Below are 27,510 nucleotides of genomic sequence, written 5' to 3' on the forward strand. Positions count from 1 at the left end.
TCGGCTCGCACAGGCAGCGCGGAGTCTGGATGGCTGCTGGCCGGGCTGAGAGCAGGCTGTGAAGCCCTCTCCTCTCCGTGCATCTGGGGAGCAACCCGGCTGGGACCCTGCTGCCTTCCTCGGCCTGCGTGCTCCCTCTCCCCCCTGCCCTCGGCTGGCTGGTCCGTTATTCGCCATAGCGCCCGGTCCGTACGCCCGCCCGCCATGCCCTCAGGCGGCCTCTCCGTGGTGCTGCTGCTGGCCACCATGGGCCTGTGTGTCAGCGACGAAGCCATCCACTGCCCGCCCTGCTCGGAGGAGAAGCTGACCCGTTGCAAGGCGCCCGTGGGCTGCGAGGAGCTGGTGCGAGAGCCGGGCTGCGGGTGCTGCGCCACCTGCGCCCTGAGCAAAGGGACGCCCTGCGGGGTTTACACTGCCCGCTGCGGCTCCGGGCTGCGCTGCTACCCGCCCCGGGGGGTGGAGAAACCCCTGCACACGCTGATGCACGGGCAGGGCGTCTGCACTGAGCTGTCTGAGATCGAGTCCATGCAGGAGAGCCTCCAGCCGGCAGGTAAGGAGGCTGGGCCTGTGTGGGGGGGCATGCATGGGAAGGGAGCCCCCAACCCTCCCCCAGGTCAGAGCCCCGCAGGCTGGCACCGAGGGGGTGAGCCATGGGCTGGCACAGAGGGACAGGTATGTGTGGGAGGGGAGGGGTTGGCTGCGCATGGACACTGCCGTGGACAGGAACACGCTCTCTGGCATCACTGCCCGGGGTGCTGGGGGGAGGTGAGCTGTACTTTAACACCCACCGGTGCCCCCTCAGCTGCGCCAGCGACGGGCCTCTGTGGGAAGATGCTAATGGCCGGGCTCAGCTGCAAGACAGAGCCGAATGGTTTGGGAGGGAAGGGGTTAATGCCAGTGGCCGGTGCTCGGGAGGGGGCAGTTCTCTGGGTATGGTGGGCACAAAGGGGGCACTCAGAGGAGCCTGGCTGGCTGCAGTGGAGGAGCTGGCAGACCCCCTGCACCATCCCGGGGGGCAGCCCTACTGCGCTTGTCGGCCAGGGCAGAACTGGGCTGGTTCTCTGCAACAGCCGGCATGAGGATCCCAGCGCCTAATGTCGCGCTTGCCCAGCCCGTGCCAGGCGCCTGCGTTTCCCCCAGTGCCAGCCGCGGCGGGTCCCTTGCCAGGTGAGGAAACCCACCGATTGCCTTGCCCGTCCTCGTCCTGCCAGTGAGGGGCCCCCTCCCCACGGTGCCCGGAGTCCAGCGAATTAACGGGCCCAGCCCCAGCCGAGTGCAGCCTGGGCTCCGGGCCGCGGGGGCTCCAGGCCTCTGGGCCAGCCCTGTGCCCTGAGCCGGGGGCACCCCAGGCTGTCTCAGCTTTCCCGATCCATCGCCACAGGGTCAGATTTGCATCCTCTGGCCCCGCCCCGGCCCCTCAGGCTCCGCCTCCTCCCCCAGCGACACACGGAGGGGTAGGAGATGGGGGCTGTGTCATGCCGCTGCCCGAGCCCCTGTTCCACGGGGCACCCTGTGTGCATGGGCCTAGTGGCATCATCTGGCCATGCCACAGACCCCTCTCCCCAGGGCACGCGCTCGGCAGGCCGGCTGGGGGTTACATAGCAGAGGAGCCCAGTGTCGGCGGGTGGATGGAGAGTTCGTTCCCCTTGCTCAGAGGGACACACTCCCCCCTCCTGTTCCCTGGCGCCTCCCACCCCCGTGCCCCCTTCCTCCCCTGGGCCACCCAGCAGCTCAGGAGGAAAGAGGCCTCCGGGCGCAGGCTGTCCTCTGGAATCAGGGTCTGGCCTTGGCCCTGGGGCTGGGAGTCAGGGAGGGGCTGACACCTGGTCCCCACTCCAGCCAAGAACCTGGGAGTGAAGGACGGACCCCTTGCAGCTCGGGCTAGGGAGAGCCGCAGGACGGCACCCAGGGCGAGTGGAATAGGAATAGCGGGCATCCACCCACCCATCTGTCCGTCCATCCATCCATATGTCCACCTATCCGTCTGTCAATGGGCTGCTCCTCCAGCCATTACATCTCTGTGCCGCCTCCTCCCCCTCCTGTACTGTCCCCTCTCTCTTCCGCTCCAGTAGACTTGGGCTGGGGACACCGGGGTAGCCACGGGGTACTGGGGCTGGCTGGCTGTGGTGCCTTTGGGGCGTCCTCCTGGAGGACAGGCTGGAACGATCCCCAGGCCTGACCTTGCCGCATGCGGGTCTGTGCTGGGCCAGACTGCAAAGGCCTTGGGCAGATTTCCCGAAGGGACCTGCGGGAGCTCGGCAGGTGCCCGGTTCCCATTTCACCGAGGCACCAAAGCCTCTTACGCCGCTTTGGAAAATCCCTCCCTTGACGCTTGTCCCGCTGGCAAACTGGAATCCAACGCCAAGTCTTCCCTGTGCCACTGGCCTGCCTATCCCAGCCCCCTCTCCCACTCCGACACCATGGGGATGGACACTCATCTCCGTCCCTCCCCGCCCAGCGAGTCCTGGCCTCTGCCCTGCCTGGTTGCTGGAGTGTGGGAGTCGGGTGCAGGGACGCAGGCGTGAGGGCTGCTAGGAAACCTGCAGGGCTTCCGGCGTGTTCAGTTGTTGTCCTCTGTCCTCAGGCCGCCTGCTGCTTTCGGCTTTGCCCTGCATGATTCCGACTTTCCCCCCGAGTCTTCAGGAAACAGACTTGCGCTGACCCCTGTCTCCTCCAGCATTGCAGGCTCTGGCTGAGGGCAGAGGCCCAGGACGCGGGACCCTGGGATCTCCAGCCAGCTCTGCAGGTATCCGGATGAGTCTGGGCATGGAGAGCAGGTGCATTGTTCCTCGCGGAGCGCGCCAAAGCCGGACCCGCCTGGGCTCAGGGCGGCCCCATCAGCACAGTGCAGGTCACGGGATCCTTCCGCTGCCCTCCTCTAAGCCCAACCTTCTCCCCTTTGTTGCCAGCTTCCCTCCTCTCTCCCAGCAAGCTCACACCCTCTTGGAGGCATCCCCGAGGCCGCCTGGGCCATTGGTAGGTGGCCACCTGGCCAGCTTGTGACTGGCCTGGCCGGCTTTCCTAGTGCCTTGCTGGTCGCCGCTCTGAAGTCATTTGCTGTTTTTTTGCTGTGCTCACGTGTGGCCATGTGTGCAGTGATCCTAACGACTGGCCGTGCCCACCATAACTGGGAGTGCGCTGTGGCCACCTGGCCACATGCATCCGGCGTGCGTGGCAGGACAGATGCCAGCCAATGGGGAAGCGGTGCCCTCATCCCGCCTCCGAATTCCTCCACATCCCGTGTAACTTTCCAAGAGCTGAGACCCTTCCTGACCCCACCCTCAGACTGGCCCCGCCTGGAATCTGGACCTGCCCACAGACTGGCTGGTTTTTGTGTGCCTCAGAGGTGGCAGCCCTGCCCGTTGGGGAGAGCTTAGGGCTGGGGGGCAGTAGAGGGGCTCTTAGGTTCTGTTACTGACTCGGATGAACTGTGGCAAGTTCCTGAACCTCCCCGTGCCCCAGGTCCCAACCTGTGAAATGGGTGTAGCAGGCTGGCTAGACTGTGCATGTGTCACCTGTGTCCTCTACTGGATAGAATAAGAACTGCTTGCCTGTGTGTCACATGTCCAGTACCGACAGCAAGTGTGGTTGTTGTTCATTATCCATATTACTGTCGTGCCTATGAGCCCTAGGCACGGACCACGACCCCTTTGCGCTAGGTGCTGTACAAACACAGACCAAAGAGCTGACAAGCTCCGGAAAGAGAAACCAGCTGGCTATAGCCAGACCAATGGGGGAGTCCCAGGGAGTGAGCCAATGTTGTGTGAATAGATGAGCCAGACACCGGGCGGGCCCCAGGGCAGCACGTGCAGCAGGAACAATGGGGTGGGCGGGAGGAAGTTTGTTACGTGGCAGGGAGCTGGTGCCGTTGGAGCTGGACGAGATGAGCATAAGTTACTCCCCCTGTGCATTATTGCCAGGGGGGTCTCTGGTAATTCAGTGGTGAGTGACGTTCCCTGCCTGTACCGGGGACCCCCAGACTTCCCTTGAGAACTGAGCATCCTACGCCCCTCTGAAAACACAAGCCGTAGTCGATAGCCAGCACCACCCGGCTGAGATCCCAGGGGCCCGGGGAAAATCCCCCCGTTGATGCTGCAGACTGGGGAGGGGGCACAGAGCACCCCGGAAGGGGAGATGGCAGGTGGTTGGAGAGTGGGTGGACTGGGTGGGGTTCAGGGCTTGAGGGCCGTGGCTAGGGATGTCTAAGAATGACGGCCGAGTGTGCTCGGCCTGGCCCTGCAGAGCGTTCCTAGAGACCCGCTGAGCCGCTGTTTGTGTCCGCCAGGCAGACGTGACTGGGCAGACGTTAATGTGTAGCTAGGACAGTAAACACGGGTCCCCAGTACCAGGAATTGCGCCTCCCAGGAACAGCTTTTTCCCCTGAAATCCTTGGCTGGGGGCAGGGGGGCTTTTTGGATTGCTCTTGAAATTGTAGCCCAGGCCTGGCAATCTTTGCCCTTGATCACGGGGCCTGCGGTGTGACGGGCCGGTGCCCGCTGGAGCTGCACACCTCGCCAGGGAGCCAGGGGAGCAGACGACTCCTCCACTGCCCTGTCCCTGCCCGGATACGGAGAGGGGGCCCTGCTCTGCTGCGTCTGGGATGAGAAACCCGGCTGCCTGCCCAGGGCTTGAAAGATCTTGGAGTTTGAAGCTCACCGGTGGGGCTGAGGGACCCCCCACCCCTGCCCCCATGGTAGCGGGGGACACGTTACCCTTCCCACCCACGCCCCCCTCCCCCTCGGCTCCCGACTCCCCTGAGCTTTGCGGCACTTCAGGATCCAGGACCCCAAGTTGGAGGTTCAGGCCCAGTAAAGGGAAGCCAGACGCAGCTCCCCAAGGCGGGGTGGGGGTGGGGTAATCTCCCTGCTGGAATCGCTCAGCCCAGCCTGGGAAGGGGGAGAACAGCCAATGGGACACCTGCTTTGACCGGTACTTCCACTTGGGCTGCCCCGGGGGAGTTCACTGGCCCCCCGGCGGTGCCCCTAGACTCCCTCCGGAAGGCTCCAGGCCCTGCTGGGGTCAGCGGGGCAGGAGGGTGCTGTGGACGGGTGCCACGTGACGAGGCCGTGTGTGGGGCTGGGCCTGGCTAGCGATTGTCCTCCCGCTCTCGGGGCTGTGTTTGCGGACGAGGTTGGTGGCTGATAACAAGGTGGCTCCCAGCAGAACAAATACAGAGATGTAGCCAGGCAGGTGTGTGTCTGCCCAGCAGAGCCCTGTGAATGCGGGATGGGCTGGGAGAACGTATGCCCACTCACCTGGACCCCGACGGGAGCCTGGCTGGAACTGGGGCAAAGAGGAAGGGAAACCAAGAGGAATCAGCGGGCTGCAGCGCTCTATGTCCCTGGGAACCCCACAAGTTCACTGTTTCATCCCATGAAAACAAGATTGCAAACTCTTCTGGGGAGGAGCGGAACTGGATTAAGAGAGGCCCAACAGACCCATGGGCCCTGGCTTCTCGACTTATATCATGAGATTGGAATATCAGCTTTTAAAAAGCAAACGAAAAACAAACGCTCCTGGGTCTCATGGATGAAAGAAAAGCTTGAAAATATGACCAGAGCATAACTGGTGTCTGCCTGAGTTTGCAGAAAGCCTGGAACAAGAGCTCAAAGGCGTGTGATCCCATTCATCTTAACTCAGAAACCTGTTGCCTCTCCAGAAAGGAGAAGGGTGACAACTTGGGGGTGGGTCCATGGCCTGGGGCGGGTCCATGGGATGTGTGTTTAGGGTCCTGGATTGGCTTAATTTGGTGACGGACAGGATCCCTGTCTGTGCTGGAGGCACTTGGGAAACAAAAATCCAGTCAGGTTTGGATTTGAAAAGATGCACCAGGCAGCTAAACTCTCCAAATTTGGCTTCTTTCAAGCAACAGCCAGCGCTTCTCCAAAAGCAGCCCCGGGCTGGGTTTGCTCAGCTGCCGGCATGAGAATGAATTAAACCCAACTGCAAGGCCAGGCCATGGCACCCCAGGGACTCCTGGGCCATTCTCAGGAAGTGCAGGTAATTAACCCACCCCCAATTACCAGGCAGGCTCCAGAAATCGTGAAATTTAAACAAAGAAATAAATGTCGGGTTCTTTTATTTGGTGTCTGCGTTGTGAGCCGTTAGGTTTAGTGGTTTTAATCTTTTCTCCAGAGTCACAAGAGCTAGCAGCTTACTGGGTTTCTTTAATGACAGCCAAGATTCTCACCTGATCACAGGGCTCCAGGAGCTGGGACTATCCTGAGACTTGCCAGAAGCCGGAGAGTTTGCAACACGGCTGCATTAAGCTAACGGTGCAAAGTCCGTATGGAGCCAAAGAACGTTTGGTTTGTCAGAACACAGGAACTGCCAGACTGCACCAGATCCGAGGTCCATCCAGTTCCGCGTCCCATCTCTGCCAGTGGGCAGCAACAGATGTCTCAGAGGAAGGTGTCAGAACCCCATGGTCAGCATAGGTGCGACAATTTACTTCTGCCACATTGGCTCTCATCCTGATCTCTAATAGTCAGAGAGAAGTTTAAACCTTGCAGTAGGAGGTTAAATAGCCCTTCCAAAATGGGTTGTCGTTAATGAGAAGTCTGGGTGTTCTTGTTATCCAGATGTCTAGCTCCTTTTTGAATCGTGCTAAATTCTTGGCCACTGCGACTTCCTGTGGCAATGAGTTCCACTGTCTAATTCTGTCGGTTTCTGTCTTGTGGCATTCAGCAGCAGTTGCTGCTCTTGAGCGTGTGTGTGGCATTCAGGGAAAGGCGAAGGAGGTCCCTCCCCCCCGCCAACACTTGGCCACTAGTTAGTAATGATTTAGTACTGGATAAATATGTCTGGGGAAATTTGACCCTGTGGGAGCTACATATATGTTGTGTGGCTGCTACGGGCATGGCGGGGGATGGAACCTCTTCCCTCCTCTCCACACGGACACGTGGACACCAGTGAACATGCTAGCTCCTTGTTAGCAGCCTGATTTGCACATGGTTCCCATGGTACCTTGCTCTCCGCTGTGTCTTTCAGTTTTTCCAGCTGCCTTAATTTAAATCTAGCTTGTCTCCGCGCTGGCAGAGACGTTCCCCCCCACGGTGTGGAGAGGGAGCCGGATTATGCTGGCGACGGGCCACGTGCGGCTGGTTTTAAGTTTGTTTATGGGACAGGCTAAAAATAGCAGCTAGGAAGAATGGAGCTAGCAGGCAGCCGGGTGAGCCTGACCAAGGGCAGGGGAACCAGCCCAGTTTGGTCTGGTCATTTCTACCTGGGACACGCTATCTATCTGCCTAGCATGGATCCTGCTTCCTGCTCGTCTCGCGTCAGGGGGCACCCCAAGTCTGAGATTTGAACCTCTCCGGCAGCCGAGGCTCTGGGCACAATTGTTCTGCTGCTGACTTAGCGCTCGTCCCATCGGATACGCTTTGGGCATCCATCAGGCGATTTCTTTCCTTTGATCCCAAGGGTCGACTTGGCCTGTGTGTCCAGCCTCGGGGACCTTTCCTCCGCTGCGATCACATCAAGTGTGGGCCCAGGGAGCGGAGGAAACGCCGGGCTGGTTGCCGAGTAACGTGGCTTCAGGGAAATGGGGCTGGCACGGGGGCGATGCGACCGTCGGACCCCGCTGCCAGAGAGGAGGGGAGGTGTGGGGTAACGGCTCAGCGCCTGTTCTGCTCCGGCAACTTCCCAGCTTGTTCTAGAATCAGGATATTGTAACTGGCGATGTTGCAGCGAGCAGCGTTACCCAGCATTGGCTGGCACTGACCCGCAGCTCCCCGAGGCTTTCTCGAGTCTCGAGAGAGCAAAAGCAGGATCCGCCGCGGCTGGGAGTTAATGGCATCCCTCTGTTCTGGAGCAATGTAATTCTGGGCCCCGCTTGTCACCAGGCTTAGCAGTGCTGACACATGATTGCAGGGAGACGCGCTGCCTGTCCAGGGAGGAGGAGAGAGCCAGCGGGGTTATGGGAACGGAAAACCCAGCTCAACCAGCATCAGAAAATAGAGCAGCGCTTCCCAGGGTATCCCGTGCATTTGAGAGCTCTCTGGCTCCAGGTGGATCTGTCCATCTGTCTGTGAGCCGTCACACTCGTCACCCTGGGAGCAGCACAGGTAACTCTGCCACGCCCACCCCAAATTGTGGCCAGAGTTTGGGAGCTACTGAAACACGGGTGTGGCCTTGTCCTGCTCTCTGTGCCTCAGACCCCAGGGAGGAGCAGCTTGGCAGGGGGCGGGGGAATCCAGTCTGTGCCCTCTGGTGGGGTGGGAGGGACGGGGGCGAGGAACGGACGGTTGGGTAAGACAGACAGACCAGACAGCCCTCTCTGTTTCTCCATGGCCCAGCCCCCACACCTCCCTCCCCCAGGGCTTCCAGACTCAGCCGGCCTGGCCTGCAGCATCCAGGTGGGCGTCACGCCCTGGGAGATGGGGTGTCCTGAGTGCAGACACGGGCGGGGGGCTGGGCACACGCAGGTGTACATCCAGGTACGCGCATCTAGATATGCAGGTGGCCCAGCAAACCCCCCCATTCCGGTGCGCCCTGGCTTAGCTGGCACGGCACCAGCCAGGAGAGGAAGTGGTTCCCCTCCCTGCAGAGGTTCCACTAACAAACAGTCGAGGAAGCAGCCCTGGTTCCCCCCTCCAGCTCCCTGCAGCCAGCTCCAGCCCTGGGCCCTTCCCTTCGCCTCCTGCCTGACCTGCTCCCCGCTCCCCGCCTGACCCAGCCCTGCTCGTGCCTTCCCCAGGCCGGCCCCTGCCAAGCGAGAGGGGCTCAGAAGCCCGAAAGGGCGTTTTACTTCTCCCGCTCGGCCACGTCGGTGCCAGGACCACCTGCAGACAGTTACCGTGGGGGCTAGGCTCCGGCCCGCGCCTCTTTGGCCTGGGGGGCTGGGCTCTCATGCACGGCACTGGCTCCGGGTACTTGGACCCTGTTCCCCAAACCTGGCCCTATTGTTCTCATCTCCAGCTCTCCCCTCCCCACCCCCCGCCTTCGCAGCCACCGGGCGAAGAAGCAGGTGAAACCCAGAGACAGCCGAGGCTTTGCCCTGAGATGCCCGGTGACCCTGGGCTCTGGGGCAGGTTGGGCCGGGACCAGAACTGTGCCTCGGGGTGGGGGGTTGTGACTGTATTGGGACTAACACTCCAGGGCGGGGACATACACACACTCTATAGCCTTGGCTGTGTTTGTAGGGGTATATTGCCCCCCCCCCCAACACACACTTCCCTGCCTTGGAGACAGGGGGCGTTCGTCCTTCCTCGGCATGACCCAGTGCTCGGGGCTGCAGTCCGCTGGCAGGGCCGCTGTGCTACCCAGCCTGTGATTGTGCGCCGGTCAGTGCTCGTCACCCAGTGCAGGGGGCGCCCACGTGTCCTGGCCAGGAAGGGGTTAAGGACAGAGCGGCTGGCTCTGGGGAGCAGCACTTCCTTCGGTGGCTCTGTTGTGATCCCGGCAGGCGTTTGGCTGGGTCCTCGCAGATGGAGCCCGGCTCAGCATTCCATTTCCTAGAGGGAGCCGAGCCCTCCGGCTTCACTTGGCGCAAATAGGCCAAAGACTGAGTGACCGAATGAGAACGTGAGAAAGGAGGGAGCTCAGCACGGCAGCAGGGCAGGGGTTAACTGGGGGCTTTCATTCTCCCCTGCCTCAGCCCTGGCCCGGCCCCCCCCAGTCCACTCCCTGGCTCCACCCCGGCCTACAGAGTCATGGGAGTCTCCCAACAGGTTCACACTGGGTGTGAGTCCCTCCAAGACAGAGGGGGTGAGAGGAGCTGGAGGCTCTGCAGATCCGCTCCCTGGGGCTGCGCTGGGCTTCGAGACGCCGGGACCAGGCGTCTCAGCATGACCCCCCCAAACCCCAGCGTGTTGACAAGGTACCAAAAGTCAAACATGTTCTGCCGGGGAGGCCAAGAGCGCAAAGAGCAAAGGTCCCGGGAAAGCGCTTGGCTGGGAGAGGCATGGCCACAAAGGGGAAAAAATCTGTTCTAAGGAAAAGGGCAGAAGGACCCATCCCCAGCCCCTGGTGTTGGGGGGCCACAGGGCCAGTGGGGAGCTGCTCCGTGCTGAGGGACTGCAAGGTAAAGGTGGGGCAGGGGAGGCAGCAGGAGTAAGGGGGGATCTTGCCTTCTAGGGGCACCCAGTTGCAACTGCAGGAGGAACATGGGGGAAGGGAAATGTGAATATCATGGGAGAAGCTGGGCCCATGTGATCGCCTCCTCCTGGCCCTCCAGCTAATACAACCGTCCTCCCACACTGACCCCTTGTCCGGAGCCCTGCCCGATGGGACCCAGCGGACTGAGCGAGAGCTGGTGTGTCGTCCGGCCCCAGCTCCGCGCTGGGCGGGGGCTGGAGCTGCTGTTCCCTTTTATGTCCGGCTTCAGAGCACCTGCTCTTGTGCTGAACCTTCAGGGTGTCCTCGAATGCCCCATCCGTGTTAACCAATGTGGGCAGCACGGCCCATGGAGCTGCAGCAGGCGGACCTCTCCAGGAATGGCTCGAAACCCCCAGTTTAGGTTTTGTGCCAACCCAGCAGAGGCGGCCCATCTTCCCAGCACTGAGCTACCAGGGCTGACACCACTGGTGCATGAACAAAGGTGTGGGCTACCGGCAGCTAGGCGGTCTGCACAGCCGAATGAGCCCTGGAGCCGGCGCTCCCCTCTTCCGCCGGACGGGGAACGTTGGTGGGCCCGGGGGGTGTTGGCAGGCAGCTCGCACCGCGGCTGTCGCGTGAGTGGATGGTTAGAGGGATTTGCACGTGCAGGGTGATGGGGCTGGTACCGTTCTCCTCGGGCTAGGCCCGCGGGCATTTTGACGGCTCTGCAAGCTCGCCAGCCTCTCGCAGGGCTAGTGCACTTCTGCTGGTGAGCTGGCGGGCAGGCCGCGGGCTCCCCGCACGGCTCGCTGCAGCGTCATTTACCGGCTGGGCGGCTCATAACGATATTGAGGGAACAGTCACAATACATGACTTAGACAAAACAAGCTGGTGAACTCCAAGCTATTTTTCACTGTGGCAGATTCTGCTCCAGGAATCCAGCTGATTCTTGGCTCTGCCCGGCCTCTTTCCTTCTGCCCTTGGCTTTTCCTTCTTCTGGGTCATGCTGCGCTCTCCTGCCTCCCCTTCCAACGCAACGCTTCCAGCTGCCCTCCGAGGGGGAACAGAAAGGCCAACGCTCAAGCCACAGCCGAGGGCGTGGGGGGCGGGGTGGGGGTTTGCTGCCCCTTGGGAATCTTGTGCATTGTGCCGGGTTACCATGGCAAGTGGCCCCTCCATGGAGTCAGAGAAAAGTGGGGCTGGAAGGGACCCTGAGAGGTCATCAAGTCCCGCTCCGATTTGTTCCCGTCTTTCCCCAAGTGCGGTGCCCAGAGCTGGACTCCAGCGGTGGTCTCCTCTGTGCCTCCCAGAGCGGGACAATCACACGCCCGCACTCGTGGTACGCACCCCGGTAGGCGGCGTTGCTGAGTCCGAGTCTGCCTGGTTAAAGGCGGAGTCAGCCGAGGGAGCAGGCTGGTCTGGACAGGAGCCTGCGCTCCATGCAAAGCACAGCAAGGCTGGGCCGCCCAGCAGAGGGGCTGGCAGGACGCACGGTGGGTTTGGATTGCTCTGTGCACAGACCTGGACCTGTTGCAAGGTTGACTGGAGCCAGCGGCGGCTGCTGCAGCCTTCAGTTCTCCTGGAGGGAGCATAGTCGGTCCCCTTGCAAGGTTTCTGTCCCCCGCTTCCCCCAGCCCGTCGATATCGACGGCTCCTGTGTGATGTTGCTGCTGCGCTGCCCCGAGAGATGCTGGCAGGCAGAAGGGCAGTGCCCGAAGGACTCGTCTCCTGGGAAATCCAGCCCAGCCCTAGACTTCACTAGCAGACCTGGCCACTGCCCCCTGGGCCAAGTGTAGCCAGCAGAATATATCAAGGAGTGACTCTGGCTCTGGTGAACAGAGCTCTGGCCTGTCTCTGCCCCGGGCTGCGCGAAGCCACAGCTACCAAGGGGCTGGACAAAAGCACATTCCCACGCCCCATGGCCAGCGAGAGCGCCGGCCCCCTGCCTTGCCCGGCAGCCGCTCTCGAGGGAGGTGGTGCGTGCAGCGGCCGAGTGGAGAATGGGACCCCCCAAGCTCAGCCTATCGGGGCCGCAGCACATGGAACCCCAGGCCCCATTCTCAGCGCTGCCTTCCCCCCCAGAGCATGTGTGCAATGCCCGCCCCCCAGGCTCCAGCCCTCGTGGTGCCGATACAGGGTCAAAGCCGGGGGAGCTTGTGGCTGACGCCCGTGGGACGTGCACTTGGCCTGCATCTGGTGCTGACCCCAGGCGTGGCGGTGTGAATCCAGAGCCACTCTTCTGGATGTATCCCCTGGGCCCGAGATCCAAATCTCTCCCGTAGCCCTGGATTTCACTTCAATGCTGAGTCCATGGCAGCCTGGGGGCTAAGTAGCCGGGTCGCAAATGCACCCCAAGGGCTCCAGTGTCTTCACGCTGAGTGCTGCGAGATGCACTCCCCTGCAAGCTCGGGGGGACACCCTGGCTGACGCCCCCCCCTCAGGTGGCAGTGCTGTTTGCTGAGAGCGCTGGCTGCATTCTTCCAGGCCAGGCGGACATCCCTTTCCTGTTTGCTTTCTGCACAGCCCTCAGCCTGCAGGCTTGTTATTGTGAACTCTCCACGAGCCCTCTCCCAGGCGCGTTCAGCCTCGCAGCTCTGCCAGCACCAAAACTGGCTCTAGCCCCATTGTTCTGCCGCCCCCTTCCTGGCCCGGCTGCCCCCTAAGCAGTCAAAGGTCAAGGCCTTTATCCCATTTCCCAGTGGCCGCCAGCCAAGTGCAGCCATGCTGGGGAGCGACACGAGATTTTTGCATTAGGCAACATCATTAGCTGGCTTGAGGAAGAAATGGGGGAAGGTCGTTTCTAAGCAGGGCTGAGAACATGACCCCGCTCAGGCAGAGGGATCAGGCCGGTGCTCTCCAAGCGTGATCCTAGATGGGAAGAGAGCATGGCCAAAATAGCTCAGGAGAGCTCAAAGTGCACCCCTTGGAGACAAAGGCAGCCCAGAGCCTCCTGGGAGGTGGCCTGCACTCTCCTTCAGCTGTGGCTGGGGAGGCTCCCTGTCCCAGTAGATACGGAGCATTGCATACTGGGAACTAGACTGGGACCTGCCGCCCTTTAGGACAGACTTTGGCCAGCTCTGGCCTCAGACCTGGTGTTGGCTGATTTGAGTCAGCGAAACTCCCCAGGCCACGTGGAAGTTCTCAGACCTGGAGACACTGAAACTTAATAGTGGGGACCTTAAACCTTCCCGTGTGTAGGGTGCTGCTGGGCCAACCGGGCGGTGGCTGGATGCTGGCTAGGACCAGTCAGTGGGGGGCTCCAGATTCTTGGAAGACACTTTATTTTCCCCATATGCTTGTACGAGCGGGGAAGAGCTTCCTAGGTCCCACCCTGGCGCATGCAAAAATGCCGAGATCAGCGTGAGAGCAACAGGCTGGGGGCCATTGTACGGGGACCTGTAAAAGTCACCCCAGGAGCAAACAGCTCCAGCCCCCAGCCCTGGGACCCTGACCTACAGCCAGGAAAACCAGACCGGGCGTTTCCCAGCAATCGTGTGCGTCGCAGCCTCAGGCCGGGTTCTGGACCCTGCTCCTCCAAGCTGTGTGAATCCTTTGCCTCTTCAAAGCACTTCCTGTTTCAGCTGACGTGCCCAAAGGGTCTTTGCTTTATTTAAATCACTTTAATCGGTCCCATTTAGATTCAACACCTCTATGCAGTGTGTGTGTGTGGGGGGGGGGGGGGGGGTGGGGTGGGGGGGGTAGAGGGGGCTTGAAGTCCCTTGGTAAAATATTTTGCTCTGCTTCTCCCCAAATGCCTCTCCCCGGGAATGACAGGGTCTTGCAAGGTGCAGCGACTTCAAATCCGCCTGCGCCACCACTGAGTGTGCCCCAACTGGGCAAACAGTCCATCTGGCCCGGCAGGCGGCCCATAGACCACCCCGCCCCAGTTTGGAGGGGGATCCTCCCCCCGACACATCCTGAGATCCCAACCGGCTGGCTACCAGCTCACACCGTGTGGCATGGCCATGCCGTGGGGCAATCAGCGGCCAGCGCGAAGCCTCGCCACGTCCCGTCAGCACCGGCGCCGCCCTGGTACAGGGTCTCCAGCCGCTGCCACCTTTGGTTTCACGTTTCACATTTCAAGGACTCGTGCTGTTCCTGGAAAAGGACAGATTACATGGAAAGCAAACAACAAACAGCAAACCAGAGAAGTGTCCGCACTGCGAACGTTGACCTGGCGCTTGGCAGCGGTTCCATAAATACTTCCCTGGGCCAGTACGGCAGGACTCTGCTGGTGAGCGCAGGCCCCCGGGGCCTACCCACAGACTGGCCTTGTGGCAGGGCACCGGTCCCTTCCCCTCTCTGGGCTTGTGTGGACTGTCAGCTCTGCAGGTGGGGCTGTTCTCCCAGGTCCGTGTGCAGCTCCTAGCACCGCGGAGCCTCTGATCCTTGCTGTGGCCTCGAGGGGCTACCGTAATAAACGTAATACCAGCCACGGGCAACATCTGCTTCCCTGCAGCCGACCCGGGGGTTTCGTTAGTATTCACTCTGATCGCTGGGGGAGCGGGAGCAGCACGGATGCAGCCTGTAGCTCCCGCCCAGCCTTGGGGGGAGAGCCACTGTCGGCAGAGATGGGGCAGATAGACGGGAAGCCCGTGTCTCGCTCGCCTGAGAGCTTTGGCTACTATTTGATGCCACCTTCCTTCCAATCCACGTGATTTACTCCTATCAATCGACATTTGCTGGGAAAAGGGTCTTTTATCTTCATCTTTAGCTTCGGCTTGTTCCTCCGTTAGAAGTTCAGGGCAGCAGGTTCTTGTGTTTAAAACCTGTCTCTGCCTTGACACCCTCTGTGACCTTGGGGTCAAGTGACTTGAGCCACTGCCCTGCTAAGTGCCTCAGTTTCCCCATCTGACTCCTAGCAGGGAGGGCTGGGGGTGGCAGCTGTCTGGAGAGGGCTTCCCACGGCTGGATAGCGAAGGCTTTGCCTGTGTTCCAGACCTGGAGCAAATGTTGCCCTACATTGTTGCATAGCCTGGATAGCAGGGACTGTCTCCTTGCGTCTTAGCAGCCCAGCTCTCTCCCTCGGGCACAGCGTCCACAGAATCAGAGCTCTGATCCACCCCACCAGTCTCTGGGGAAGCAGGTGGAATAGCCAGACACGCTCTGCATCTGGTGGCATCCCCGCGGTGTGGTTTAAAGAGTTTCATGTCCCCTTATTGTACTTTGCGTCTTGGCAAGTGGTGAGGAGTCACCATGCTCTAGCAAAGTGCAGGAGGAGATAACCTTCGCAGGGAGCGTCCAGGCATTGATCGCCACCAGGTCAAATTACCAGGCTGGTTTAGGCAGAGCTCAGGGCCAAGTTACCTGTAAAACTCTGCTAGAGTTTGGCAAATCAGCGGAATTTCTCACCTTCTCGTGCCAGGAACCATCTCTGTGTACAGAGGGCTTTCAGTCAAGTCAGCACAGCTCATGTTTGCTTGTGCTGAAACCGAGTTGTTCGGTACAAAAATCTCCCTGAGCGGGTTAGATTTGGTGTTATGATTAAAACCAAACCTTACCTCATTTCATATTACCACTTCCGCCTGGGGATTGTCTAAAGGACCGGTGGGAGTTAGGCTTGTAAATCTGACTCCTATGACAGGTCCCAGGCAATAGAGAGAGAAAACGACAGTTCTGATACGTTCCTTAAAAATCAAGGGGACTTTCTAGCGTATTGTGCACCGGCAGCATTTCACCACATTTCTTTGGGCAAATGCTTCTTCCTCGGCACTACTGATTAGTTTAAGCTGTAACTGCACTTGGAAATGGACCGTGCTACAGCCTGTTACAAGCAGCGTGGGTTTCTGTAGCTTTCTGCTCTGCAAAACTGGGCTAACAATGTCCAAGAGTGAACAGGGGCCCGTCCCATTCCTGTTACAGCCCAAATCAGTCAGGATAAAATCCACAGAGCTGGGTTCCAAAACCAGGCAAATCTTGTGTGTGTGTGAGGGGATGTGTGTGTATGTGCGTGTGAGGGTGTGTGCGTGTGAGGTTGTGTGTGTGTGTGTGTGTGTGTGCGTGTGAGAGAGAAAGAGAGAGAGAAAGAGAGGGGATGTGTGTGTGTGTGTGAGGTTGTCTGTGTGGGTGTACGTGGATGTGTGTGTGCATGTGAGGGTGTGTGGGTGTGCATGTGAGGTTCTGTCTGTGTATGGATGTGTGGGTGTGTGAGATTGTGTGTGTGTGCGTGTGAGGTTGAGTGTGTGAGGGGATGTGTGTGTGTGTGAGGGGATGTGTGTGTGCGTGCGTGTGTGAGGGTGTGTCTCTGTGTGTGTGTGAGGGTGTGTGTGTGTGCGTGTGTGTGTACATGTGTGCGCTTTCTTATTTCACCGGCACATCTTCGACGCGTATGTGGCTGCAGATGTGACGTTCCCCTTTGCTGACAGACTAAGCCCGTGCTGCGGCCATAACAAGCCGGAGACCTCGCTAGTGACATGCCCGCTCAGCCCTGCGGCTGTGGAAAAGGTTTGCATGGCAAAGACAGAAAAGAAAAAGCCCGGCACACGCAGTGGAAAAATGTTGTTTGAACCAAACATGGAGCTTTAAGGATCCTGAAATCAAAGGAACCTGCAGCATTTAAAAAATGCGGCGCTAACCAGCGCTGGTCCCGTGACAGCAGCCGCCCAGCCGCCAGCGTCTGCTATTGCAGTCCTGGAGCCGCGCTTCACCCAGACAAGGGGGCCAACATTCTGGAGTTCACAACTGGACTCTGCTTTTTCATTCCTAGCCTTATTTCCTGCTTTCCCCGTCGGTGCATGTGAATGACTGGTGGGTTCTGACTCCCCGGGCAGAGGGCACGGCTCTCCCGCTTGTGCCCGGCCACACGAGCACGGGAAGGTCTGCAGACTCAACGCCTGCAGCCTTTTGTGCCCCGTTCCTTCCCCGGAGTCCCAGCGAAAGGCTCAAGTTCCTTTTGCAAGTGACAGCTTGTAAATGAATATCAAACAAAACACATTGGGAACAGCAGAGAGCATCCTGGGAAAATCCTGCTTCCCACAATGTGCTCCGCTCAGCTAGGACACGCTGTCCTATCTCAAAGGAGCAGAAACCTTTGCCCTCCGGCGCCTGCCCCCTTGGCAAGGCAGCTGGGCTTGGGCTGTGCGGGGAGGGCTTTCGGGGTGTCGGACTGAGGCGGAGCCCAGAGGATGGGCTGCCCTGCTGCCGACTGGGTCGTCTGGCGAGAAGGTGGGGAGGGCCAGTGGGAATGGCGCTGAGGTCAGACTCCCACCGCAGCCGATGTTCCCTGAGCCTGGAGAACGGCAAACGGTTTAGGGGCGTTTCCCCCAAGGGCGAGCGAAGGGGGCTCACGCATTCCGTGACTTCTGATGGCCTTGGTTTCCATTGGACTGTGCATGCGTGTGTGCGTGCGTGCATGTGGATCCATGTGTGTGCGTGCATTGTAAGCACACGTGCAAAGCAATATCCGGAGATAATTGAGACCCTGGAGCTCAGCGAGGGTCTGAGCCGCGGGGGCGGGGGGGCTTAGCACAGGCCAGTCTACCGTCACGCACAGCGGCGCAAGAGAATCGAAACTTCCATCCCATCTGATAGGCCCGTATGTTCGCTGCCCTGGCTCAGGCCCGAGGCCCGTCCCGCGCAGGATCCCATCTGGCCAGTACCACATGGGTCAGAGGAAGGTGCCAGAGACCTGCACTCAGCAGTCTCTGTTTCTAAGCCTGTAGTTAGAGAGTAACACACACCCCGGAGCAGGTTTAATCTCCTTTCTAAAGCTCTTGTTACGGGATTTACTACGATCGCTCTCGTTAGCTAGGTACGGGGCTAGTCCCCCGTCGAATCTTGCTAAGATCTCGGCTTCAATAACATCTTGTGGCAATGAGTTCCGCCGTCTAATTATGCATTCTGTGAAGAATTTCCTTGCATCGGTTTGGAAAGGCCGACCTTTCCGGTTCATTGGACGGTTCCCTCTTCCTGTGTTATGAGACCGGGAGAGCAGAAGCTCCAGACCTCCCTTCTCTAGACTCCTTACTATTGCCCGGTCCCCTCTTACGTCTGCTCTAAGGCAAACAATCCCAGTATTTTCAATCACGTTTCTAGGAGAGTCTTCTCAGGCCCTGATCATTCTCATTCCTCTTCCCTGAACCTCCTTGAGCACTGCAGTGTCCTGCCTGAACCGGGGCAGCCAGTGCTGTGATGGCTCCAAACTCCTGGGCTACTGAGGGAAGCCCCCGGGGGCCTTACACTGCCCAGCCAGGTTGTATTTTTTTAAGGGGAAGTATTAGTGGATCTGGCCCCACTGTGTCTGGAATCCCAGCGCAGGGAAGAGAATCCCAGAGCAGGGAAGATGCAGAGGCCACAGTGAAACTGGAAAGGAACTGGGGCGCTGCGGGGAGGGTTGAGGTTGGCGAGGGGGGAGTTTAGCTGAACTTTTGTGAGCCCCCCAAAAGTGTTGATAAAGTTCAGGGCCAGTTTGTGGGCTGGTGCGCTGGGGCTGCCCTTTGCTCTTCGTGCTGCTGCAGGACATCACTGGGGAAGGGCAGCCCCACTGCGCTCCCCCAGCAGCGGGCCCCACGGGGCGTGGGCAGCACCCCCTGAGCCCAAGGCCGTGGGTGCGAGCGCTCGGCCGGCCAGCCCTTCGGTGCCGCTGGAGCTCAGACAATGAAACTTGAGCTCGTTGGACACGGTGCATTTCCAGCGCGAAAGGCTCGGCCAGGGAAAGGAGCTGACGTGCAGGGCCTGGCAGAGCCCGGTGCCAGCTTTCCATGCCGAGGGGATAAAGTGCTAGACCGAACGGGGAACAAAGCGGGGGGAGTGGGGGAGTCTGAATCAGGCCGTCACGGAGAGAGCCATCTAGGCAGGCAGGGGGCTGGAGTGCGTTACTGTGGAACAATGCCCGTTAGGCCTCCGATTGGTGGCCTTGTTTTATCCCGGGTGCGAATGGGACAGACGCATCGCTCCAGGCACCCGCCCTGGCATGGATGGGCACGGTCCTGGGTCCTCCGAAAGCCGCCCATGGCTGGGAAGGTGGGTGATTTGCCACCTCCTGCCTCGTAGTGCAGCCCAGCTGGAAGATCTCATGGCCCTTTGGGCCTCACTTTTCCGAGGTGGCCACTGATTTGGGGAAACTTGGGGGTTTCTAACACCGCCAGCTCTCCAGAATGTGGGAGCCTGGCGGGAGAGCTTTGGGCTGCACGTCTTTTTGCCTAGGAGTCAGTCCCTATCTGGGACTTGAACCCATGAACTCTGGTTCTGGAAGCAGCTCCTGCATGAGCTGAAGGAGGAGCAGCGCTCGGCGTTAGCAGCAGTAGCACCGCTCTCCCCTTCGCAGGACTCCAGCTATTCTAGGGCCAGACCAGGCCATGCGTCTGCCAACAACCCTTCCCGCCAAACTCGTCCAGCAGAGCCCGCATGGCATGCACTGACCGTGCCAGCGGGCACAGGGGAAGCCACATCCCATTCAGTGCAGGGTGGCAGCAGGCGTAACTCCACTACGGTCAGTGGGGTTACCTCGGCAAGGGGGAAATGCTCGTCGCGGGAGCACCCCGAGATCGGGCCCATCCGGATTCGGACCAGGGATGCAGGGACGGGACGTGCTGGCATTAAACCCTTTTCCCAGCGGGGACCAGCCTCCCTTCGAGCTCCGGCCCTGCTGTTCTTGCCCCTAGCTGGGGCTGGCAGGTCTGGGCCCACCGAGTCGCCTTGGGCGAGGGTTATGCCATGAGACAGGGGCCCCGGAGCGGACCCCTCTTTGGCTCCCTGGCCATCTTGCTGGATGCACCCAGAGGAAGATGCAGCTGTCTCCTTGGCCTGCTGCCTGCTCGGGCCTAGCGGGTATAAATAGAAGTGGGGGGCCAGGGAGGGGAGGAGTTTGTTTTGGTTACCATCCTGGGTAGTGACAGATCTCTTGGGGAAACACCAGCCGGAGACTGTCACAGAGCTCTGGGGCCCAGCCGGCCTGTGGGGAAGGGGCCTGGGGATGCACAGAGCCTGCCGTGCCTCTCCTGTCAGATGGTGCCGGGCCACGGGCCCCAGCCTCCGTTAGCAAAGAGAGCCGCTGGTCTGTAGCTGCGGACACATCACTGGGCCCATGAGGCCTCTGGGGCGGGGTGGGTGGGTGTTGCTGGCAGAGGGGAGGGAGCCGCGCGCGGGATGTCAGCGCTGATGTGGGATATCGCACAGGTGACCCCAGCAAATGCTCTGGGGCCTCATGCATGGGACGTTCTCCGTCCCTAGAGGGCAGGAGGGAGGGGCAGGGTGCATGGGAGGACAGGGGGTGGGGTCGCTGGGACAGCCCCTGTTCGGGGGCCAGTTGAATGTGTGCAGCTCGGTTGTCATCAGCCAGCCAATGATAATAAAGCCATGAGTGCAGCCCCGCATGCGTCCTAGGAGACCCTACACTAACAAACCAAGGTACACGGCCTAGCACACCTGAGCAACTCCTCTCGAATCAAACCAGCACTGGTGTGCACCCCTCCAATAATAAACCACTCGTCAGGCGCCACCCTACCATAACCAACCAGGCTGTAAAGCACTGACTTTATCTGTTGTCACACAACAATCAACGCTGAAAAGCTGCTGACAGGGGCCCGGTGAGAGGTGTGGGGGTGGAGGTACCAGGGGCTGTATGGGGAGCCGGAGGAGGGGTGCAGATTGGGGGAGAAGACTTTTTAAGCCCGGCGTTAGAGCTAACTGCTGCCCCCCGCCCCCCAATGGCCGCACATCGGTTGCCTCGGGTGGGAAGGGGCAGGTTACGCTGAACTGCTGGGCTGATGTGCGAACCCATTTGTATCCTACGTACATTCCCGGGAGCGAGGCCAACTTTTACATAACGGATGGAAACTTTGATTCAGCCCATTTGGAAAAGGGCTCGGGAGCAAAAGCGTTTTGGAGTCCCGGTGGGAGGGAGCGAACTGGGCACAGAAAAGGAGCCGGGAACTCGCCCAGAAGGGGGCTGTCAGTGGGCCAGTTCGGAGCAGGGCTGGGGGCCAAAGCTGGCTGCCTCCTATGGAACCGTCTCTTTGGGCTGCAGCCGGGATTGCTGGGGAGGTGCCCTGGAGCTGGGCGGCGGGGTCGTTCTGGAGAGGCAGGCTGGGCAGCCGCTGGGCACCATGGCGGGCAGCTTGGGAAAATCCAGTGGTGACGAGCGGCACTAGAAAGATTTACATGCAAACAAACTCACTGGCGCCAAGCTCCCCGCAGGGGCCACAACAAAAACTGGGCAAGAGGGAAGAAGACATTTCCTGCATCCGTCTGTGGCTGCTGCCGTCCCGGTGAATTTCCCCCCAAGCCAATGGCTGGAAGAACGAAGAGGAGGGTGGCTTCAGGGTTACGGGGAGGAAGAAAGGCCCAGTGCCCAGGGCACTAGCCTGGCACTCACTGGTGTATCAGTTCCCAGCTCTGCCCTATTGCTTCGTCGGCTGCTGCAGTTACAATAGGGATATGGGCACCGAGCCGCCGTCTGGGATAAATAACGACTGTGAGTTGTGTGGCTACTGTGGTGCTTGGGGGACAGAGACACACCCAGCCAGACGGGCCGACACGCCCTGGCTACATAAGAACATAAGAACGGCCGTACCGGGTCAGACCAAAGGTCCATCCAGCCCAGTATCCTGTCTGCCGACAGTGGCCAATGCCAGGTGCCCCAGAGGGAGTGAACCTAACAGGTAATGATCAAGTGATCTCTCTCCTGCCATCCATCTCCACCCTCTGACAAACAGAGGCTAGGGACACCCTTCCTTACCCATCCTGGCTAATAGCTATTAATGGACTTAACCACCATGAATTTATCCAGTTCTCTTTTAAACGCTGTTATAGTCCTAGCCTTCACAACCTCCTCAGGCAAGGAGTTCCACAGGTTGACTGTGCGCTGCATGAAGAACTTCCTTTTATTTGCTTAAAACCTGCTGCCCATTATTTTCATTTGGTGGCCCCTCGTTCTTGTATTATGGGAACAAGTAAATAACTTTTCCTTATTTACTTTCTCTACATCACTCATGATTTTATAGACCTCTATCATATCTCCCCTTAGTCTCCTCTTTTCCAAGCTGAAAAGTCCTAGCCTCTTTAATCTCTCCTCATAAGGGACCCGTTCCAAACCCCTAATCATTTTTAGTTGCCCTTCTCTGAACCTTTTCTATTGCCAGTATATCTTTTTTGAGATGAGGAGACCACACCTATATGCAGTATTCCAGATGTGGGCATCCCATGGATTTATATACGGGGAATAAGATACTCTCCGTCTTATTCTCTAAGTGCCATAGAGAGCTGTGGCCCTGCACGGGAACTCAAGAGACCTCAGTTCTAGTCCCAGCTCTGCTGCTGTTTCACTGTATGGCCTTGGGTGTGTCCTTAATCTCGTTGTGCCTCAGTTCCCCCGTCTATGAAATGGGGAGAAGGATCCTGGCTTTCTCCCGCCTCTTTGTCTGTTTAGACTCTTCAGCCTTCGTCTGTCCGCACCTGGCCCGAATTTAACACAGATCAGTGAGACTAGTCAGAAAGGTGAGGACGAAATACCTGAAGTGCCATGCAAAGCAACCAAGGTTTCTGAACTTATTAAGCGGCTGGGTGGCATTTAGACAAGAAACGGTGGTTTGGTGGAACTGGGCAAATCCCTCGTTTTGGCTGGTGAATGAGGAGCCAGCCCAGCTCTGCTCTAGCGTCTGTAGGCGGCCGGGAGAGCAGCTCACGTTGCCGGCTTCTCTTTCCCCGTTAATGCGTGGTACCAGGGCTTGGTTTAGCGGGCTGGGCCTTCCCCCACGGGGGAAGAGGGATCGCCAGCCACAGCCCCATGTAACGATCCGAGTCAAAATCTCCTGTTATTCTGTCCTGCTTTGACACTGCGTGTGTGACCCCGGTGGAGGCGCGCCAGGCTGTCCAGAGCAATCTGCCCGTCTGGCCGCGTCTCACCCACCAACAGGAGGTGGGAAGGTTGGTCCAGCCAGGCGCTGGCTTAAAGTGACCCCTGTATGTCAGTGCTTGGCTGGATTCCCGGGACTCGTCCAGTCTGGGGCTCTGCTAGGCCGGCCCAGCTGGGGCACTTCCCAGCCCAGGGGTGGGGTTTTCGATGGGGGCGTCCGTCGAGTGGGAACTAGCTGTGGGACCAACATGCGAATGGGGGTGTCTGTAGCAAAGGCGTCGCTTGGAGCTGGCCTGAGACTCCATTTCACACGGGTCACCACTAGCTCCCCGTGCACAGCCGCAGACAGGAGCAAGCGCCACCGAGTCAGGCCTGGCCCGGGCTTCCCTGACGGTTACATGGCTCCAGCAGCACCGCACTGTCTGCACAGCTGGTGCATTCTGGGAGAAGCTGAACAGCGGCCCTGTGCTAGCTATCTAAACGCCCAGGGACCCCGTGCAAAGCATATCCAGTGCACGTCAGAGCCACGTGCGGAGTCAATCCTGTAACAAATTCCCTGCGGCTTTGCACCATGGCCATCTGCAGCTGACCCGACACCTCTGTGCGGCGGAGGGGGCAGGGAGGTGCAGAGAGGGGGAGCAGGCCAGGGCTGCGCTGGGTCTAGTTCCTGGATATCGCTCCTGCCCCAGCCCGCCCGAAACGCTGCTCCCCTCTCTCCCTGACCTTCCGATTTTACAGATAAGGAGGAGATCGACCACCCCAACAACAGCTTCAACCCATGTAGCATCCAGGACCGGAAATGTCTCCTGAAGCAGCAGGCAAAAACCCGCGACCGGGTGAACAGCGGCGTGAAGATGAGGAGCAACGGGAACGCGCATCATCGGGAGGAGACGAGGCAGATAGTGAGATGCCCCTTCCACTCCCTGCAGGGGGGCTGCTGCTGCACGGGCCTGGGATCAACTCCCTTCCCCCCTAACGCCCGGGCGCCTCTCAGTGCCCAGCGAGTGACTGGTGTTTGGGGCTGCAGGCGCCAGCGGGCGGGTCTGGCGTGCAAGCAGCCGGCCTGGGGTAGCTTTGGTTTGTCAGGGGTGCACCGTCCTGTTAACCACTGTCCTCGCTCTTCACCGCTCCTTGCGCCCCAGACAAGGAAATTCCCCACTGGGGGCGGGTGGTGCAGGCCCCCCAACACCGACACTGACGAAGGGGAAATGAGCAACGGCCCCTATGGTCCCCAGGCGTTGCAGGGGCTTCAGCAGAGAGTGGGGCTCTCCAAACACCCAGGGGGTATTGTACCCTCATGCCGAGGGGGGGGGACACACGTTTGCAGCCATCCCCTCCCCCAGGGAACCCTTGGGAGGAAGCTCCAGGTGCCAGGTATTATTAGTGGCTGCCATGTGGCGGGTATCTGGCAATGGATGGGAGAGGGGGACTCCAGCCTGTCTAGGTGGAAGGAGGGAGGGAGTCTTCTTCCTCCCCCGAGCTGGGCTCCGATCAATGCTTTCTGTGCAGGCCCAGGGGTCGTGCCAGAGCGAGCTGCACCGAGCACTGGAGAGACTGGCCGCATCCCAGACCCGCACCCACGAGGACTTGTACATCATCCCCATCCCGAACTGCGATCGCAACGGCAACTTCCACCCCAAACAGGTACGGCCTGCGCCCCCATTGCCAGCAGGCGCCCCGGCCTGGGGCTCGGGAACAAGGACAGCCGGAGCGGGGCACACCCCCGTTGTACAGCCTGTGGCTGACCCACAGGCGTGGGAATCTGGACTCCTGGGTCCTAGCCCAACTGGGTGACCAAGGACCACGTAAAAGCCCCACAGCACCCACAGCTCATTGATTTTGGCCCTTCTGAAAGCCAGGCCCCAGGGGCCTCAAGTCGGGCCCCCAAACTTAGTGGGGACAACCGCTGAAAACGTAGTCTTTGCCTCCATGTGTCCCGGTCTTCCCGGCGGCAAAGGGGACCCTGGTGCCTGCTCCCCTCCCTCGCAGGGGGCTTGCCAGGCTAGGAATTAATCATCCCCAGAGGGGAGGGGTGAAGGCTGGGCAAAGAACCACTAGGAGCACCCTCATGGTGGGAGGCGTTTGACCCCCCGGGCCAGGTCACCCATTCGCCACTAACCGGAACGGACACCTCCTCCGTTCAGCATCGCTTCGGCCACAGGCCTGCCGTGGCTCTGCCCAGCGCTTCACCCTCCTGGAAACCAATGGGACCTATGGGCCTGGGCGCTGTGCTGTCTGTCGGGTTCCTGGGGAGCCTGCTGAAATCAGTGGACGCGGTACTGGGCCCATCATGTTTAGAAGTAGAGAAGTAGAGCTGGACTCAGCTCCCCATGCTCACAGGGCAGGGTCGGACATGCCTCTCTGCCAGCCCAGGGCCGGACGTGCCCCACTGCCGGTGCAGCAGGGACTAACCAGAGCCTCCTGTCCCATGCGCAGTGTCACCCGGCCCTGGACGGGCAGCGTGGGAAGTGTTGGTGCGTGGACCGGAAAACTGGCCTTAAGCTGTCGGGAAGCCCGGAGCTGAAGGGCGACTTGGATTGCCACCAGTCTGTGGACGGCGTGCGAGAGTGACTCGGCGGTAAACGGGGGACAGGGAGATTTCCTTGGTGACCGGCCGGGGCCGAGCCAACCCATTGGTGCTGTTTCTGAGTGGAAAGGAAGGGGACACGACCACAAACAAACCTCGCTGGGTTCGGGGGATGCCAAGATGTGCTAATGCCCTCGCGGAACTGCTGTCGCGCCCCCTGTACCTCAGAGCCGCTCTGCCCTGCACCCCCTGCCCACGCGCCCCTTGATTCCGACATTGCAATTCTACCCTGGGCTCTGTGCACGGACGGGGGCACGCCCTGGCTGACAGGGGGGTGGGGTTGGGCCTCCAGGCCAACATGACCACTAGCAACGAGTAACTCTAGGGACGTCACACTCAGGGGTACGTTACCCCCCAGCCTCTCCGGCCCCGGCCCCCGGACAGCCTCCCGGTGTGACCCCCTCCACCAACTTCCCACTTTGCTCTCGCTCGCCCCGGCCAGCAGGGGCGCCGTGGAGCTGCGGCTTTGCCAGCCCTAGCGCTGTCTCTGGGGCAGGCGTGGGGATGCGCTGCAGCGGCCGGAGGGAGATCACTTTGCCACAGTCCAATGACAGAGAGCAACAGACACAGGCCCCCAGAGTCGCCTCAGTGCTGCCACCAAGTATTTGCCTTATATTAGACACCTAGTCATGGCCCTGCTCAGGGTGGCTGCAGGACTGTTGGAGTCGCAGCCCTGTCCCTCACTGCCCCCATTTTTTCAGTGTGGTTTCACCAGAAGGTGTGCTAGGATTTCCCTGCATTCCCATGCCCTTTCTCCTGTCCTGCCGGATTAAGGCGTGGGGACTACAGGCTTGTCTCTAGGGCCCCAGCACTGGGAACCATGTCATTGCATCCGAATCTCCGCTTTCATTTGCCAAAAGAAGAAGTCAGTTGCTAGCCCTCGTGATGGCAGAGAAACGCGCAATGATATGACCCAAGTGCTACTTACGGATGCAGTGAGAACTTCCTGAGTCTTCAGAGAGCCTGAAACAAGAGCTCGGAGAGGGGGGCCTGCTCTGCTCATTTCAATGGGGTGTTAACTCCAGGCCCTGCCAACCCCACCCCAGCAGAGGACTCTGTATGGCAGGAAGAGAAGCGTGCAGTGGGCTGGTTCCCCCAAACAGATACACCCCGGCAGGTCAGGTAAGTACCGGGGGGAGGTGGGGGGAAGGGGGGAGGCTTACTACCACGCCTGCCTGTCAAGAGGAGCACTAATGGGCCGCTCACCAGACAGTTCATGGGTGGGTGATTGGAGGGGCGAGCCAGGGGAGGCCCCTTGTTGTTATGTGCCTGGGATCCTAGATTGCATTGATGTGGCCTGTTGACACACAGGGCAGCATGTATCCGTGTCAGTGACGTATGTGTGGGTAGGAGCGTACGGGGTGGGTGACAGGAGACGTCTGAGAAGGTCTCAGGGAGGCAGGTAGCAATGGACACAAGATCCCTCTCCAGCGTTTCCTGGCTCGTCGCTCGCGCTTACCGTGAGCCCCACAAGCTCTGCCTCTCACAGTCCCTGCAGTCCCGCGATTCGGGGAGAACTCTGGCGTGCCTTTAACAAGTGGGACATTTCTCGCCCCGCTGGCTGCAGGGAACAGCCTGAACGCGTGACCCAGGGGCACCCGAAAGGCTGCAAACTCAGAAGACAAATAAAACGCGACCCAAACTGATCGCTTTTAGATCTCCCTTTTTTTAAGCCAGCCTCGCGGTGTTTTGAGGCCGGCTGCCTGGTTTTGGGCTGCGTGGAGCTGGCCCCACCACATGCAGCGAGGCCCCCGTGCTCAGCCTCACGGCGGTGCCATTGCAGGCAGCCAGGAGAACGTACGGGGTGGGGGGAGTCGCAGGGTTATTTCTCAGCACGGCCCAGGAACGCGGTAGCCCCCCCACAATGGGACCTTCCTTCTTCTTCAGAGCGAAGGCAAAGTTTCCTCTGCAAAGCCCTGGTCTGCGGGAGCAGCTGGACAGCGGGTGATGGGGATCAGCCGCCCCGGAGCTCTCCCGCCCCCTCTAACGGCCAGGCGGACGCGTGTAGTGTCTAGGTTGCCAATTTTCTAGTCGCACAAAACCGAACACCCTAGCCCCGCCCCTTCCCCGTAGGCCTTACCCCTTCCCTGAG

At 59.9% G+C, this 27,510-nt stretch overlaps 1 protein-coding gene across 1 annotated transcript; it reads left to right on the forward strand.

Annotated features, from left to right (window-relative positions):
* IGFBP4 (insulin like growth factor binding protein 4) lies at positions 1-27,064 on the forward strand. Its single transcript, XM_034755852.1, has 4 exons — positions 1-550; positions 23,570-23,733; positions 24,341-24,475; positions 25,268-27,064. The coding sequence occupies exons 1-4, from the start codon at positions 205-207 to the stop codon at positions 25,400-25,402; spliced, it is 780 nt and encodes a 259-aa protein (XP_034611743.1). The 5' UTR covers positions 1-204; the 3' UTR covers positions 25,403-27,064.
* The last annotated feature ends 446 nt before the right edge of the window (positions 27,065-27,510 follow it).

This window comes from Trachemys scripta, chromosome 23 (assembly GCF_013100865.1).
Source record: "Trachemys scripta elegans isolate TJP31775 chromosome 23, CAS_Tse_1.0, whole genome shotgun sequence".
NCBI classification, from domain to species: Eukaryota; Metazoa; Chordata; order Testudines; family Emydidae; genus Trachemys; species Trachemys scripta.

Coding starts and splice junctions, on each gene's coding strand:
- IGFBP4 (XM_034755852.1), top strand. CDS start 205: ATGCCCTCAGGCGGCCTCTCCGTGGTGCTGCTGCTGGCCACCATGGGC. Junction 23,734..24,340: donor GGGAGGAGACGAGGCAGATA/GTGAGATGCCCC, acceptor CTTTCTGTGCAG/GCCCAGGGGTCGTGCCAGAG. Junction 24,476..25,267: donor GCAACTTCCACCCCAAACAG/GTACGGCCTGCG, acceptor TCCCATGCGCAG/TGTCACCCGGCCCTGGACGG.